General features: G+C 40.6%; 1 protein-coding gene across 6 annotated transcripts in view; it reads right to left on the bottom strand.

Moving 5' to 3' along the window:
- LOC122812252 (TLC domain-containing protein 4-like) overlaps positions 1-14,050 on the bottom strand; it is a 1,080,923-nt gene that overhangs the window by 659,862 nt on the left and 407,011 nt on the right. For 5 of the 6 annotated variants that reach the window (XM_044084636.1, XM_044084635.1, XM_044084640.1 and 2 more), the window contains one exon: positions 10,604-10,772. In XM_044084636.1, coding sequence (XP_043940571.1) covers positions 10,604-10,758 — 155 coding nt within the window. In that variant the 5' untranslated portion in view covers positions 10,759-10,772. Of the gene's footprint in view, positions 1-10,603; positions 10,773-11,220; positions 11,225-12,274; positions 12,277-12,675; positions 12,682-14,050 lie in introns of those variants that run through there. The other variant, XM_044084639.1, reaches the window with a different exon arrangement.

Below are 14,050 nucleotides of genomic sequence, written 5' to 3'. Positions count from 1 at the left end.
TGGGTTCTATCTGTCAGCTAGTTTGCAACCCACCTAGTAATATAGGGGTTGATGCCTACCTTAGTGAGTTTTTCTATTATTCCTGAGTGGGGAATGGTATCAAAAGCCTTGGCTAGATCAAGGTAGGCTGTATGAACTACCTTGCCTTCATCCACAGCTCTGGTGACTGACTCAAAGAAGTCGACCAAGATGAGCAGGCATGATCTACCCTTCACAAAACCAAACGGTGTAGGATGCAGTGTTTAGAGATTCCTTATATCCTTCTTTATTAGGTCCATGATGATGCGTTCCATAGCTTTGCATATCAGACTCGTCAGGCTAATTGGGTGATAGTTCCCAGGGTCTGTTGTCGCTCCTCCCTTGTGGAGAGGGATGGCTATAGCAGTGTACCATTCGGTAGGGACAAAGCCTGAGGTGAAGCTGTGATTGAACAGGGCACACAGGTGAGGTGCCAGTTCACTCTGTAATTCATGTAGACCAAACCGGGGATCTTGTCAGGTCCCATAGAAGCTGTATTCTTGTCCTTGGACAGTGCTGTTTTAACCTGTGCAGCAGTAATACTGGGTGCCTGGCAATCTACTGGTACTGTGACTGGTCCTTGGCACTGAATCTGTCGGCCAATATATTGGCAATATTTGCTGGCTCGGTATAGTATTGTGCAGTAGCTCAGAGCAAATCTGGGTATTGCCGTGGAGATTCTTTACATAACCATAAAAGACCTTGTGTTTGTCTTTACTATCTGCTGCAATTCTGTTTTCATAGCTAGCTTTAGAGGATTTGATGAGGGATCTCAACCTTTTGTTGAGGCTGATAAGAGAGTTTTTACAGTCTTGGGACTTCACCTTATTCTGCATCAGTTTCCTCCTTCTGTTGTAGAGTTTGTTTATGGCAGGGGACCACCAGACTGGCTTCCCTTTTTTTTTTTTTTTTTGAGGAGAGTGTCTTGGTTCTACTGGGTACGGTGAGATCCATGCATTTGTGTATGTGTTCATACAGTGCATTGGTGTGTGATTCGGCGGTCATGCAACTATTCTCCATTTGCATGGGTGCCATGAAGTTAGCCACCTCTGTTTTTAGGAACCCAAAGTTAGATTTGGAGAAGTTTTTCATGGTGTTACCTTTGTGGGGGGGGGGTGGATTTCAAAGGTAATTAGTTTGTGGTCGGCTCTAACCAGGGAGAAGTTGACTATTGGTGTAGAGCAACGGTTGCCCATGTTAGTAATGACCAGGTCAAGGATGTTGCTACCTCTAGGGGGGGTAAGAACAAGCTGGTCCAGGGCAATGGAATTAATGAATTCCAGATAGTGTTGGGCAAGTGTAGTAGAGTACATGAGTAGTTTTCCCAGTTAATGGGGGGGGGGGGGGGGTAGTTGAATTCGCTCAGTATGAGAGCGTTAGATTGGACCCTAATAATCTCCAGGGTGCTTAGGAACGTGGAGTGTGAGTCTTGGGAAATGGTTGGGGACCTACAGCAGGCTACGACCTGAGTCGCTATCTTACCCAATGTTAGCTGCTCCTGAAGTATCTGTGATGCGTTATGTTGGGCTACCAGTCTGGAGGTGTGCGCATCGTTTAGTGCTAGAGGAGACATTCTACCACACGGGGCAGGTTTTACAAACTACTCAACACATCACAGCACGTCTGAGAATAGATCATGTCTATGTAATACCGGAATATGCATATTTATTGAAGAATATGTTAGTATATCCACTGATTTTATCAAACCATGCTGCAATAAAGGTAGGGTTACTCCCCCTTGAAAATAACTGGGTTAATAAACACTGGTGATTTGATATGGGGTGACTAAGAAGGGCTTAAAGGAGTGGTGTCAAACGACTACAGTAGAATTAATGCAGACATGACAGCGGGACAAAAGGAGTGAAGTATAGTTTTGGGACATAAGCAAGGGTGTATTTAGAATTAGAGTTCAAGAATAAGAAAAGAAGCTAACTAAAAACAGGAAGATTTGTTTCTTTTTCATTATTAAGGTAAAACGAATGAAGGAGCCGCAGGAACAGACAGGCTCTTTAACTCAGCCAAAGGAAAGGGTATTGGCTAAGTTAGAGCAACAACGGCATCAACTAATGCTGGAAAAGGTAGGGAGGGAGACGACAGCCCTTAAGCTGTCAGTTTTTGAGTCCACCCCAAAGATGCAAAGAATAGCAGCAAATAAATTATGCCAACAAACAGTAGAAAGAAGGGTAGTAAAGATTAGTTACCCTGTTTCTGGTCTGATATGTAAGAAATCAATAGAGATAATATACAAGATAATGCATAAGAGATTGTAAAAGCTACAAACACACAATCCAGACTCGACTAGTTAGTTGATGGATTTTTAAAGAAATCAGACCTTATGAAAATGAATGAAGTAGAAGGTCAGAGGATGCTAGCAGCAATAACTGAAGATGATATCGAAAAATATGTGGGACCATAAGCAGTAGGGAAGGATGCATTTTCAGCTGAAGTGTGGAAGGAATTATTCTGCTTTAAGGTATATTTAACAACTATAGACATGTCAAAAACAGTAAGACTGAGATAAGAACGAGCTTCCACATGTATCCTATAATTCCCGAAACAATCTGATAAGCTTCATTGGAAAGCCCATTACTCTCAACACTTCTCACAAATATACCCAATCTTCTTCTTTCGGCTGCTCCCGTTAGGGGTCGCCACAGCAGATCAACTGTTTCCATTTCCTCCTGTCCTCTGCATCTTGCTCTGTCACACCAACCACCTGCATGTCCTCTCTCTCACCACATCCATAAACCTCATCTTAGGCCTTCCTCTTTTCCTGTTACCTGGCAGCTTCTTCCTTAGCATCTTTTTCCCAATATACTCTGCATCCCTCCTCAGCACATGTCCAAACCAACGTAATCTTGCCTCTCTGGCTTTGTCTCCAAACCTTCCAACCTAGGCTGACCCTCTAATATACTTATTCCTAATCCTATCCATCCTTGTCACACCCAGTGCAAATCTTAACATCTTCAACTCTGCCACGTCAAGCTCTGACTCCTGCCTTTTTGTCAATGCCACTGTCTCCAACCCGTATAACATAGCTGGTCTCACTACCCCCTTGTAGACCTTCCCTTTCACTCTTACTGGTACTCGTCTGTCACAAATTACGCCTGACACTCTTCTCCACCCACTCCATCCTGCCTGTACTCTCTTCTTTACCTCTCTTCCACACTCACCATTACTCTGAAATGCTGATCCCAAGTACTTAAACTCATTCACCTTTGCCACCTCTACTCCCTGCATCCTCACCATTCCTCTATCCTTCCTCTCATTCACACATATATATTCTGTCTTAGTCCTGCTGACCTTTATTCCTCTTCTCTCTAGAGCATATCTCCACCTCTCCAGGGTCTCCTCCACCTGTTCCCTACTCTCACTACAGATCACAATGTCATCTGCAAACATCATAGTCCACGGAGACTCCTGTCTGATCTCGTCTGTCAACCTGTCCATCACCATTGCAAATAAGAAAGGGTTCAGAGCTGATCCTTGATGTAATCCCACCTCCACCTTAAACGCATCCGTCACTCCCAACGCAGACCTCACCGCTGTCACACTACCCTCGTACATATCTTGTACCACTCTTACATACTTCTCTGACACTCCCGACTTCCTCATACAATACCACAACTCCTCTCTAGGCACCCTGTCATATGCTTTCTCTAAATCCACAAAGACACAATGCAACTCCTTCTGACCTTCTCTGTACTTCTCCATCAACACTGTCAGAGCAAACATCGCATCTGTAGTGCTCTTTCCTGGCATGAAACCATACTGCTGATCACTAGTCATCACCTCCCTTCTTAACCTAGCTTCCACTACTCTTTCCCATAACTTCATGCTGTGACTGATCAGTTTAATCCCTCTGTAGTTACTACAGCTCTGCACATCACTCTTATTCTTAAAAATTGGTACCAAAACACTTTTTCTCCATTCCTCAGGCATCCTCTCACTTTCCAAGTTTTCATTAAACAATCTAGTTAAAAACTCCACTGCCATTTCACCTAAATACCTCCATGCTTCCACAGGTATATCATCTGGACCAACAGCCGTTCCGTTCTTCATCCTCTTCATAGCTATCCTTACTTCCTCCTTGCTAATCCACTGCACTTCATGATTCACTATCTGCACATCACCCTGCCAAAAGTTTTTTTCCATATCAACTCCCAGGAAAACTAAACTCCGTTATGTTCTTTCTGCTTTCACGGGAAGTGAAGATGGGGACTCTGGGTTGTTATAAACAGCATAACATATCCCTTCCACTGGCACTAATAGAGGAATAGGTGTAGAATGAGGCAAATCCATGTACAACATATTAAAAAAAATCTCCTCAATACAAGCACTTCATTCATCCTAGCAATAAATTGAGGAAAGAAATAACCTTCCAAGGAGGTTGTGAGGACCAGTTTTCTTCAGCGTCAGAGTACTGGGCTCCAGAATCTGCAGGATAAGAAGCCCTATCGGTTTCTATGTCCGACTCATCTGACCTGTCTTCCTCAGGGAAATTTTGACTGACCTGCTTAAGAGTTACTGAAGGCTGTGTACCAGGACTGACTGCCTGTACAGACTACTTAGCTAACATAAGAAAATCATCTTTTCTTAAAGATACCATGTCTTCAGGTGAATAATGTTTAACGTTTTGTTAATATAGTCAGTATATTCTATGACAAGACTAGGAGAGGAATATATGCCCCTTTAAGAGGACTCTTCCCCTAGACACAATCAGTTGCATCCCGCAGAGGAACTCTACGTCACAATAAAGACAGTTCTATCATGACCAGACTCGGAGACTGGAAACAGCTGAAGAGGACATGTTTGACCCCCATTGACAAAAAGAACCACATCAGTGGAAGATGAAGCAGTAAGTAAGTGGTCTGATGAAGCAGTAAGTAAGTGGTCTGATGAACAACAAATAGCCACTGCAGGTTTTTCCACTACTGGGTGAGGTATAGAGTAAACTGCATCCATGGAGTCAGCAAGGGCTCCCAGGTAAGTTATTTTTTTCTTTCTAGGAACTACAGAAGTCAGACTATCAAGCGAGGGGTAAGTATCCATGCTATGACCATGGAAAATGAATCAGATGTGGTTAGAACTGCTGGAACAAATCAAAGTAAGTTGTCAAACATCTCCTCAACAAGCACACTTACAGTTACCCATTTGCACACAGTTCCTAAAACACAGTAAAGCACAAGGAGTACACTAAAATCTTATCAGAAACCCCTAAGACATAAAACTAGTCTGACAGGAATACATGGCCTGTAAGTTGTCACAACATGAACACAAGAACAGAATGCCCTTTAAATGTACGAACAGTACAGTAAAAAAACTGACATCAACCCTTTAGAAGTAAAATTAGTCGGACAGAAATAAATGGCAGGTATTTCGTCATTCCTGCCAAAAAATGATACACCCCACGCATGAATTTTAGCAAATAAAAGTATAAACAAGCAGTACATTTCTATATCAAGTAAGTTACCACTCTAGCTAAAATTAGCAGTCCCAGAGTGGAAAAAGACAGAAATAAAAAAAATGCCAGGTTTCTTAAAGGGACCATATGATATATACACTTTAAAAATAAAAAACTAAATGTGCTAAAAATTAAGTATTTTCTGCATGTAAGGGTTCCCCCAAAGGGACTATATCTGCCAGAATGGAGCTGAAAGGCCAGCTGCTACTCTTGTGAAGCCTTTGAGCTACTTCTTACAATCTGGCATAAAGTACTGACAATTTTCCACTCTGACTGCTGATTTCCCCCCCTCAGGGCTTACCAATCAACAGTCAGAATGGAAATGTGGGAGGGAGCCAGAGCTTTTGGAAGCTGGCCAGTTGTTGTGCCTTGGGCAAGACAATCCCTGTACTGTTTACAGGCTACTGCAGAAATGGGAATATTGAACATCCAGAGAAATACTAGCCCTGAATGGGTGCTGATTTTGTAGTAGCAAGTTTTCTGGCCTCTTTTAATACCTGCTGCACATCCTCAAAAAAGGTGCCTAATAGGCATTAAGATTCTATCATCTAGGTGGTCAGTTACAATTGTTTGGGGTTGGGATGCATCAAATTCCCTTGTTTGAGTAGGTCGAGTCTGTGAGGCAGCTTGATTCTTTGGAAAGTCCTTCTGAGTCTTCAGAATGACCTTGGACATTAGTGGAAAGGGTGGAAAAGCAAGATATTGGTGGAAGGAAAAGATGAGGCAACCACCTTCAGGCCTTCTGGTGTGGAGTCCTGGAACAGAATGTTGCCAATTGAGTGTTGTGGGTGGAGGAGAAAAAAAAATCTGTTTGAGGTTTTCCCCACATACGGATCAATTCTTGGAAGGCTTCTTGATTCAATTTCCATTCAATGGAGTTTGTCCTGGTCCTGCTCATCCTGCCTGCCACATAATTTTGCTTTGATGGAGTGAGATTGTGCTAAAAGCTATATCTGAGGTGGTTTACGATTGAAAACTCGATGCTCGGAAGGTCAAATCTACAAATTAGCACAACCTTTCCTCGAAAATTGGCATACTGAATACAGGCAGGTACAAAAATTACACAGAGTGCCAAAACCCCCTACCGCTCTGGATCCAGAAACAAGAGCTAACATGGGTCCAGAAGTCAGGGCATATTTGGACAGTCAGTAATGATAGTGTCCCACATTCTGAATGCGGGGTTCACACAGCTCGACTCGAACCTCCAAACATCGGCCATGTGATTGTCAACTATCTCAGAGGCTACCACAGCCAGTCTGCATATCAAATAAGATCTGGTCCCCCCCCACATTTATGTACCACAATCCTGTGGTGTTTTCTGTAAAATGTTTTTAAGTGTTAACATCACTTTTATGTTTATGTGTTTTGGTCTATCTTCTCTGTCCCACAGACCATGCACTTTTATCCCGACAAACACTGCTTCCAAAGCAAAGTTTGAGCCGTCTGTGGCCTGGAATTTAATAAAGTTGATGTCTCCACCAAACATATCTTCATTTTCACAAACCCCAAAACTGGAATCTGTAATGTCAGGGGATGATGATGTTGGGACCATACACAGCACATAACTGTACTTAAAATATCTCTAAAATTAGCAATCCCCTATCACCTTGCTGTGATTCTAAAGTGATGCATAAGAAGAACATGCTTCCAACTTTAAAAATAAAGAGAGAGGGGGGAGGGGACAAAGAAATCATGCATGAATGAAATTTATTTAACAGAACTAAACAACTTAAAAGGCCAATTAAGAGGTGCATGCAGGTGGTTAGGTGTGGACAGATGAAAACCATAATTCATACCACCGATAATTCCTTAAAATCCCTCCTCAAAAGTGTCATATACCTTTTAGAATGTTTATTAGAATGTTTTAAGGACAATGGAATCACCCTTGCTATAAGGGGAGCCCATTAACCAATGTGACAAATTCTACAGACCAAAATGAAGAAACCCCTGCTTCTGTTCCATGTAAACCTTTTTTAGCAAATACCTCCAGTTATGTAAACTGAAATAAGAGGATCCCTTCCCCAAAGAGGAACCATTACTACCAGACCATCTTCTCCACCCAAAGAGAACTAAAGGTTGCATTAATCTACAAAGAAGAGGCCGAGTACTAAAAGCTTTTACTTCCTCCTACACCCAAACCCATCCTTATTTTCCAGACCTGATCTTCCACAGCAACTAAACTGCAACAACCTAGACTCACAATTGTGTAATGCTTGGTGAGGAAGACGAAAACCTACTCACAACTGTGTAGTGCTTAGTGAGGAAGACAGAAACCGAAAACCAGTGAGAAAACAAGAAATTCTCTCTAATCCCCTCATGATCGTTCTCAGCTGTCCAGCAAGCACTTACCCAACTTCCCTAACAACCCATTCTTTTCATAGCTATCATTATTCCTCTCTACTGAATACATAAAGGAAGGTCAGACAAGTTTTATTTTCTTCTCTCTGTGATCACTGATTGCTAAAAGAAAGAGGACTACTAATCCCCCATCTTGTAACCTACCTCTGCCTCTGCCATCCCAACATCCTGGACCATATCCGTACTACATTTTACTCCACCGGTCATCTTGTTTATCCCCTACCCCCATGTGCTACACATTCCTGTTTTCATTCGAACAGCAAGCTCAGTCTAATTGTGAGCCCTTGCTAGACAGTTATCAGTAAGTAAGAAAACATGATCGTACTTCAATACAGAAGCACAGAAATTCATGAATAAAATGTCTTACAGTCACATTACTTAACAAAACCAAAACTAAATTATTCTACTAGGCCAATGAAGAGATGTGCTATAAAGAGTTTTGGCTTGGAAATATTCAAACCGTAATCCATATCTTAGGTGCCGTTCCCACCCCCAAGCTGTCTTAAATAGTTTATAGGCATTTGAACTACCAATTGTGCAAAGTACTTCTGAGTTAACCCCTTGGTCATATATCACAGTTTAAATGATTAAACAGGTTAATACTCTTTACTTATGTGGAGTACTGTGGTATAGTGGCAGAATGATTATGTAATGTTTTTCCATTTTGTTCCACTGACCTATTGCTCTAGATTGCTACATTATTCCTTGCATCAGTCTGTGGGAAAGTCTATAACAGAGCTGTTTATGCAATGAATTTGTAAGTTACTGGGTCAGCACTGAATATATACACACTAACTGTAGCACATGCATGTCTAGATCTATACACTGCAGTACAATCAGATTAGTAGGTGTGGCAGGTACGGGTTGCCTACGAGCAAATTACCAGACTGTACATCAGGCACTATATCTGCATACATGCACAAAGAGGAAACTGACAAGAACAGTATGTTATACAGGCAGAGGGACCACACTGGGACAATGTACAACGTAAGGTTGTATCATCCATTCAGCCCTAATGCATTGTGGTAGTGGACAATGATAACCATGCACAAGATGATTATAACACAGTGGAATGTTTGTTAGCATTCTGCTCTGTAACAGCTGTTTTGAAGCCATAGGTCTTTTATGCTATCCTCTCAGCTGTCTGGTAGTTACTAAAATTACTAAATGTAACCTTACAATTACAGGATGCCATGATTTTTTTTTTATCACAATAAGATGAGTTATACATAGCAATGCGGCTAAAACTGCTGGGGTGCTGTTTATTGATATAAGCTGACTTATACCCTTTTGTCATTTGTTTAGTTTAAACAGTCTGGCTTTGCAGGACTAGTGCACATTTGTGTGAAATAAGTATGAATACTTGGGATACTGCCGGTTTGTGTGAAACATTATTGCAGCCATAATTATTATTTACTTACTTTACCACAGTTAGGCATCTGAAGTGTACACAGTCAACAGTGAAGCTACAATTATTGGGTACTGGGTGCTGTCTGTGGATAAGAATGTTTAACTTGATCATGAGAGCATTGTCAGCCAGTCTTTAGTCTTTATGGTTTAAAGCAATCAAGAAGATGAATCCAAGAGAACATGTGCATTTATGCGTGCCCAAAAAAGAAATAAATGCATGGGGTGGTGGGCGCACACACACTTTGAAAACTGCCCAAGGTCTACTTAATCCAACACTGCTGGGGATGTTTTCCACTGTTTTGTTACAGCAGAATCAGTGATCAGTCATGTATGTTAAAGTATACAACTGTTACGCCAACTGCAAGGATTCCTAATGGAAGATGGGATTCTGAGACCAGAAGTACCATAGAAATAACAATTAAAGCTGCTATTTTACTTCATTTAAGAGAAACGTAAACTGGTACAATGCTGCACCCAAGCAACTCGCATACAGAAAAAAAACATTTTTTAAGGTAGCTTATTTTTCAGACTACGTGTACCACTGGTAAGCTGTCACTATATGTACAGCAAGGTCCTCTCAGAAATAGTAAAAATCAAGATTATTCTGACCTTTCTCCTTAATTTTATGTATGCTTTTTAAAATTCTAATTGTATAAGACTTCAGATGGCACACTCACTCTATGAGTGATGTACGATAGTCCTATACAGTTAATGGCATATTCTTTGGGCAAGGCACAGATCAAAGCTTTGTCATGCAGTAACACGTGCCTGGACTGCATAAAATGAGGACATAAGAAGACACATTTCTATACAGCATTCATGTTTGACCAAAGTGCAATGGACACTGTGCAATAACACAAGAATGATAGGTTTAGTGAATGTTCCTATGCACATGAAAGATAGCAAATGCTGCAGTGGCCAAATCCTGACTGTAGCACTGGAGAGTTCCAAACTGTCCCCCTCCCTGCTAGGAAACATTAACCCATCCTACCCTCCAGCACCAGCAAATGCTCAAGCTACTGGTTGAGCTCAAGTTGTTTAGGCAATAGGGTTTTATTCTGCCACACAACTGGAGCGGGGGCTAATTTAACATTTTTTCACATGATATACAGCTGCATGCTTCATAATGAAACTAAACTAAAATATTTTTAACCTGCATAAAACATTCTACAGAAAAAGTGGTCACATCTACAATTCTGAAACTTCTGTTTCCAGAAAACAGAATTTAAAGGACTGTACTATATTTTAATTTTGTTGCTACATTTGAAACCAGAACCTGGCAAAATATTCAGAACCTCTGTATGTGGCATCGTCTGCCCTACAGATAATAAAAGTAACAATGTCTGCTCATACCTGGAGTTCCACTCAGTCTGTTTCTCTATTGTGAGTTTTTTGTAACCTTGGAAGACAGAATCAGAGATCAAATGGCTCATGAAGGAGAATAAAAGCTGGAAAATGACAAAGCTCACTACGACCACAGCATAGCTGAGATGGGTCCAGTCATCCATCCCTATATCCGTGCCTGAGAATTTAAAAAAAAAAAAAAAAGAAAGAAAAGAAAGAAAAATACTCACTTAAAACTGATACTCCATTATCAGTTTCATGCTTCAGACAAAATATTAAACGTACAGTGCACACTTCACATTTTAAAGCTTTTGCATCCTTGCCATGATTAAAATAAAAGCCCAGTATATAAAAATGTTGTTTTTCATGAATTTAAAACTAATATTCCAATTTGCTGCCTCACAGCAATAGGTTCTCCGGTTCAATTCTCGGCTGAGGTGCCTTCTGTGCGAAGTCTGCATGTCCTTCCTGTGGTCGTGTGGGTTTCCTCCGGGTGCTCCGGTTTCCTCCCACATCCTAAAGACATGCTGTAGGTGGATTGGACACTCTAAATTGGCCCTAGTCATGAGTGTGTGTGCCTTCTGTGGAAGGCTGGGTGCTGGGCTGGCAACTCGACACCGTAAAACTCCACTGCCAATCATGAGCAGACAGGTGATCCGCTGTGGTGACCCCTAACCGGGAAAAGCCAAAAGAAGAAGAAGAAAACTAATATTTCAAATGCATTATTTACAATCCAGCATTAATATTCTGCCAAAAACTTTGCATAAGCTTGAAACACAAAACACATAGCCATTTTCAACTCCAGGCAAATACGTTAGGCATAAGCACTAAAATATGCAGTGTAATCTACTACTCCCAGTTTTACTGCATCCAGTAATACAACTATATGCAATGGCCTGCCTCCTAACCATCACTTTGTTTCAAAATACAAGTCTTTCTCATATAATTTATCACTCATGAAAGTTTATGTAAGTACTTAACTGCTATACCTCTCTCTCAGTTAATCTTACCAGTCTGAAGTAGTTTCTCTCTTTCCACCTCAACTTGAGCTTTAGCATCAAATCAAAGTACCCAACTTTATTACTCATAAACATCTATTACTGTATTGTAATGTAACTTATGCCTAACCAATTGTATGTCAATGCAAGCTCATCACAATATTGCAGGATATGAATTACATTCATGTGCTTTACTGAAAGTTTTTGTTTGCTCATGTGTTTCTGCAGTGCAGCTGTCATCCTATGTACCTTGCTATTCTTTGTATTAATGCACTGCCATTGTATAATTTTGTGTGGAGCTTTTTCTCCTTGGGCTTCTGCTGAAAAGTTTGTTTTTTCTCAGTCGGACTTTCATGGTCAATGAATGGAAATTAATAATAAATAAATATTCTGAGTATCAGTACATGCAAACTGAAAATGATTGTCAATGACAGACGTTTGACTATCATCTCATGTGGTGGAATGTTAGTCGGGAACTCAGCTCCGTTCTTTATAAAAAGGGTCTGTTAATCTTCCCAAGAGTTACTTTCTATCAGATGACACAGGTTAGTCCTGTGTAACAGCACTTAAGCTCCATGTTTCTCCTTGAGGGTTAGTCTGTACGGTAGGGGTGTAGGTCATGCCTAACCAAATAAAAACTGACCCTGTAACATGGCCACCAAACTGTCAGCTGTTCCCACACCACTATTAGTTTGTCAAGCTGAATACCCAAGTTATATGAAGATGCCTATGCAATTACATAAGACAGAGGGGTCTGTGTTGGAGAAATGGAAAGTCTATAGCCTAAGGTCTGTTGAGTGACTGACACACAAAAAATGAAACCAATTATTATTTGCTGTAATAACAGCACAGTGACTTAGATTCTTTTATTTATTAATTTGATAACCTGATAAGTAAGCTTGACCAAAGGTCTCTTTTCAACTGCAACCTGGGCCAAGATGCTGCAAAATTAACACAAAAACATACATATGCTACGTGTAGTGTAACACAAAAACATAGATGTGCTATATGTAAATGAGTGGCATACACACACAGTTGTAACATAAAAGCATACACGTGCTATATGTAAAATAAGTGGAATACAAGCACAGTTGCTTTTTACTGACTGACTGAGTGATAAGGTATGAAAAAAATAGAATACAACAAAACAAAGCAACACTAACTGTATAGAACAGTGCAAACTAAGGTTATTTACTTTATTTACAAACACAGGGTGATGTTAGTTGGCTTACAGGTTTTGAACAGAGGATGTGAAGGAAGAAGTGACTGAGCAATAGAAAAGATGAGGTATGAGTGATTAGGAAATGTGACCCATCTGGCAGCTCATACAACAGGCTTGCTTGTGAAGATATGCTCTGAAATGGTATCTAAAGTTAGGGTAGCTATAACTGTAGCAGAGTGAGAACTGTTAGGCTCACAACACTATTAAATGCACAGGCACTGGAAATGGGCAAGATACATCTTAATTTATTAAATTTGATTCAGGATTCATTATCTTTCTGTAGAAGAAAGCTGTTAGACCATGTATTAGAAAATTATACTCCAAACAGAAGTGGTCCCAAGCACTGGCCTCTTGCTGGATCTGGATTCACCCACTTTAGCAATGTGTCCTGTCCGTGAGCCAACTGGATATCCATCTGATGATGTAGGGATTTATACAGACCAAGACCAAAACCAAAAGGCTAAAGCAGCGTAACCACACTAAAAAAAAGCAAAGGCAGCTCAAGGATGTCAAGGACGCTGAATAACAGTAACCGACTGTTAATTTTAATCACAGTCCAAAGTAAACAAAAACTTGTACAAAATAGGTTAAGCACTTTCGTCTATCTCCTATCAAAACATAAACTTCATCAGAACCACCAACAAATTAAAAAAAGCCATTTACCTAGGCTCCTAAATCTAGGCAAATGTCCAGTTCTCCACTAAATGCTTCTGTTCCCATTATGAGGACTGATACAAACACCATAAATGGATCAAGTTTAGCAACCAATACTGGGTGATGTCCTTCTGACCACGCTATCCATTAGACCCTTCATCTGCTCCATTTTGGACAAAGCATCGATATGAAGGAGCAGTTAATGACCAACTCGAGACCTCAGTCAATGAAAAGAAAAAAATATCAGTCAATGAAAAGAGAAAGATATAATGTCTTGAGAGGTCGGGGCCAGGGAAAGACCAAGAGGTATTAACTGCTGTTGTACTCATTTGATGGATTCAGCTGACTACTCTGGCAAAATGCTACATTTATTGTTAAATGCAAATAAATATGTCACAGGGTTACTGAATGAGATTAATTTGGTGTATCACAATGCTGATCTGTATTTAGATGAGTTATTGCTTGATGGTCTTATTTTATGCACTACATATGAATTTTTATATATCGAGAAGCCTAGGATACAAACGATCTTTGGCATTCCAAAGGTACACAAGGATACTTCTAATCCTCTCATGAGACCCA

The sequence above is a fragment of the Protopterus annectens genome, chromosome 9.part0 (assembly GCF_019279795.1).
Source record: "Protopterus annectens isolate FY-2018-M chromosome 9.part0, PAN1.0, whole genome shotgun sequence".
Lineage (NCBI taxonomy): Eukaryota > Metazoa > Chordata > Ceratodontiformes > Protopteridae > Protopterus > Protopterus annectens.
This window is presented reverse-complemented; position numbering and strand designations above follow the sequence as displayed.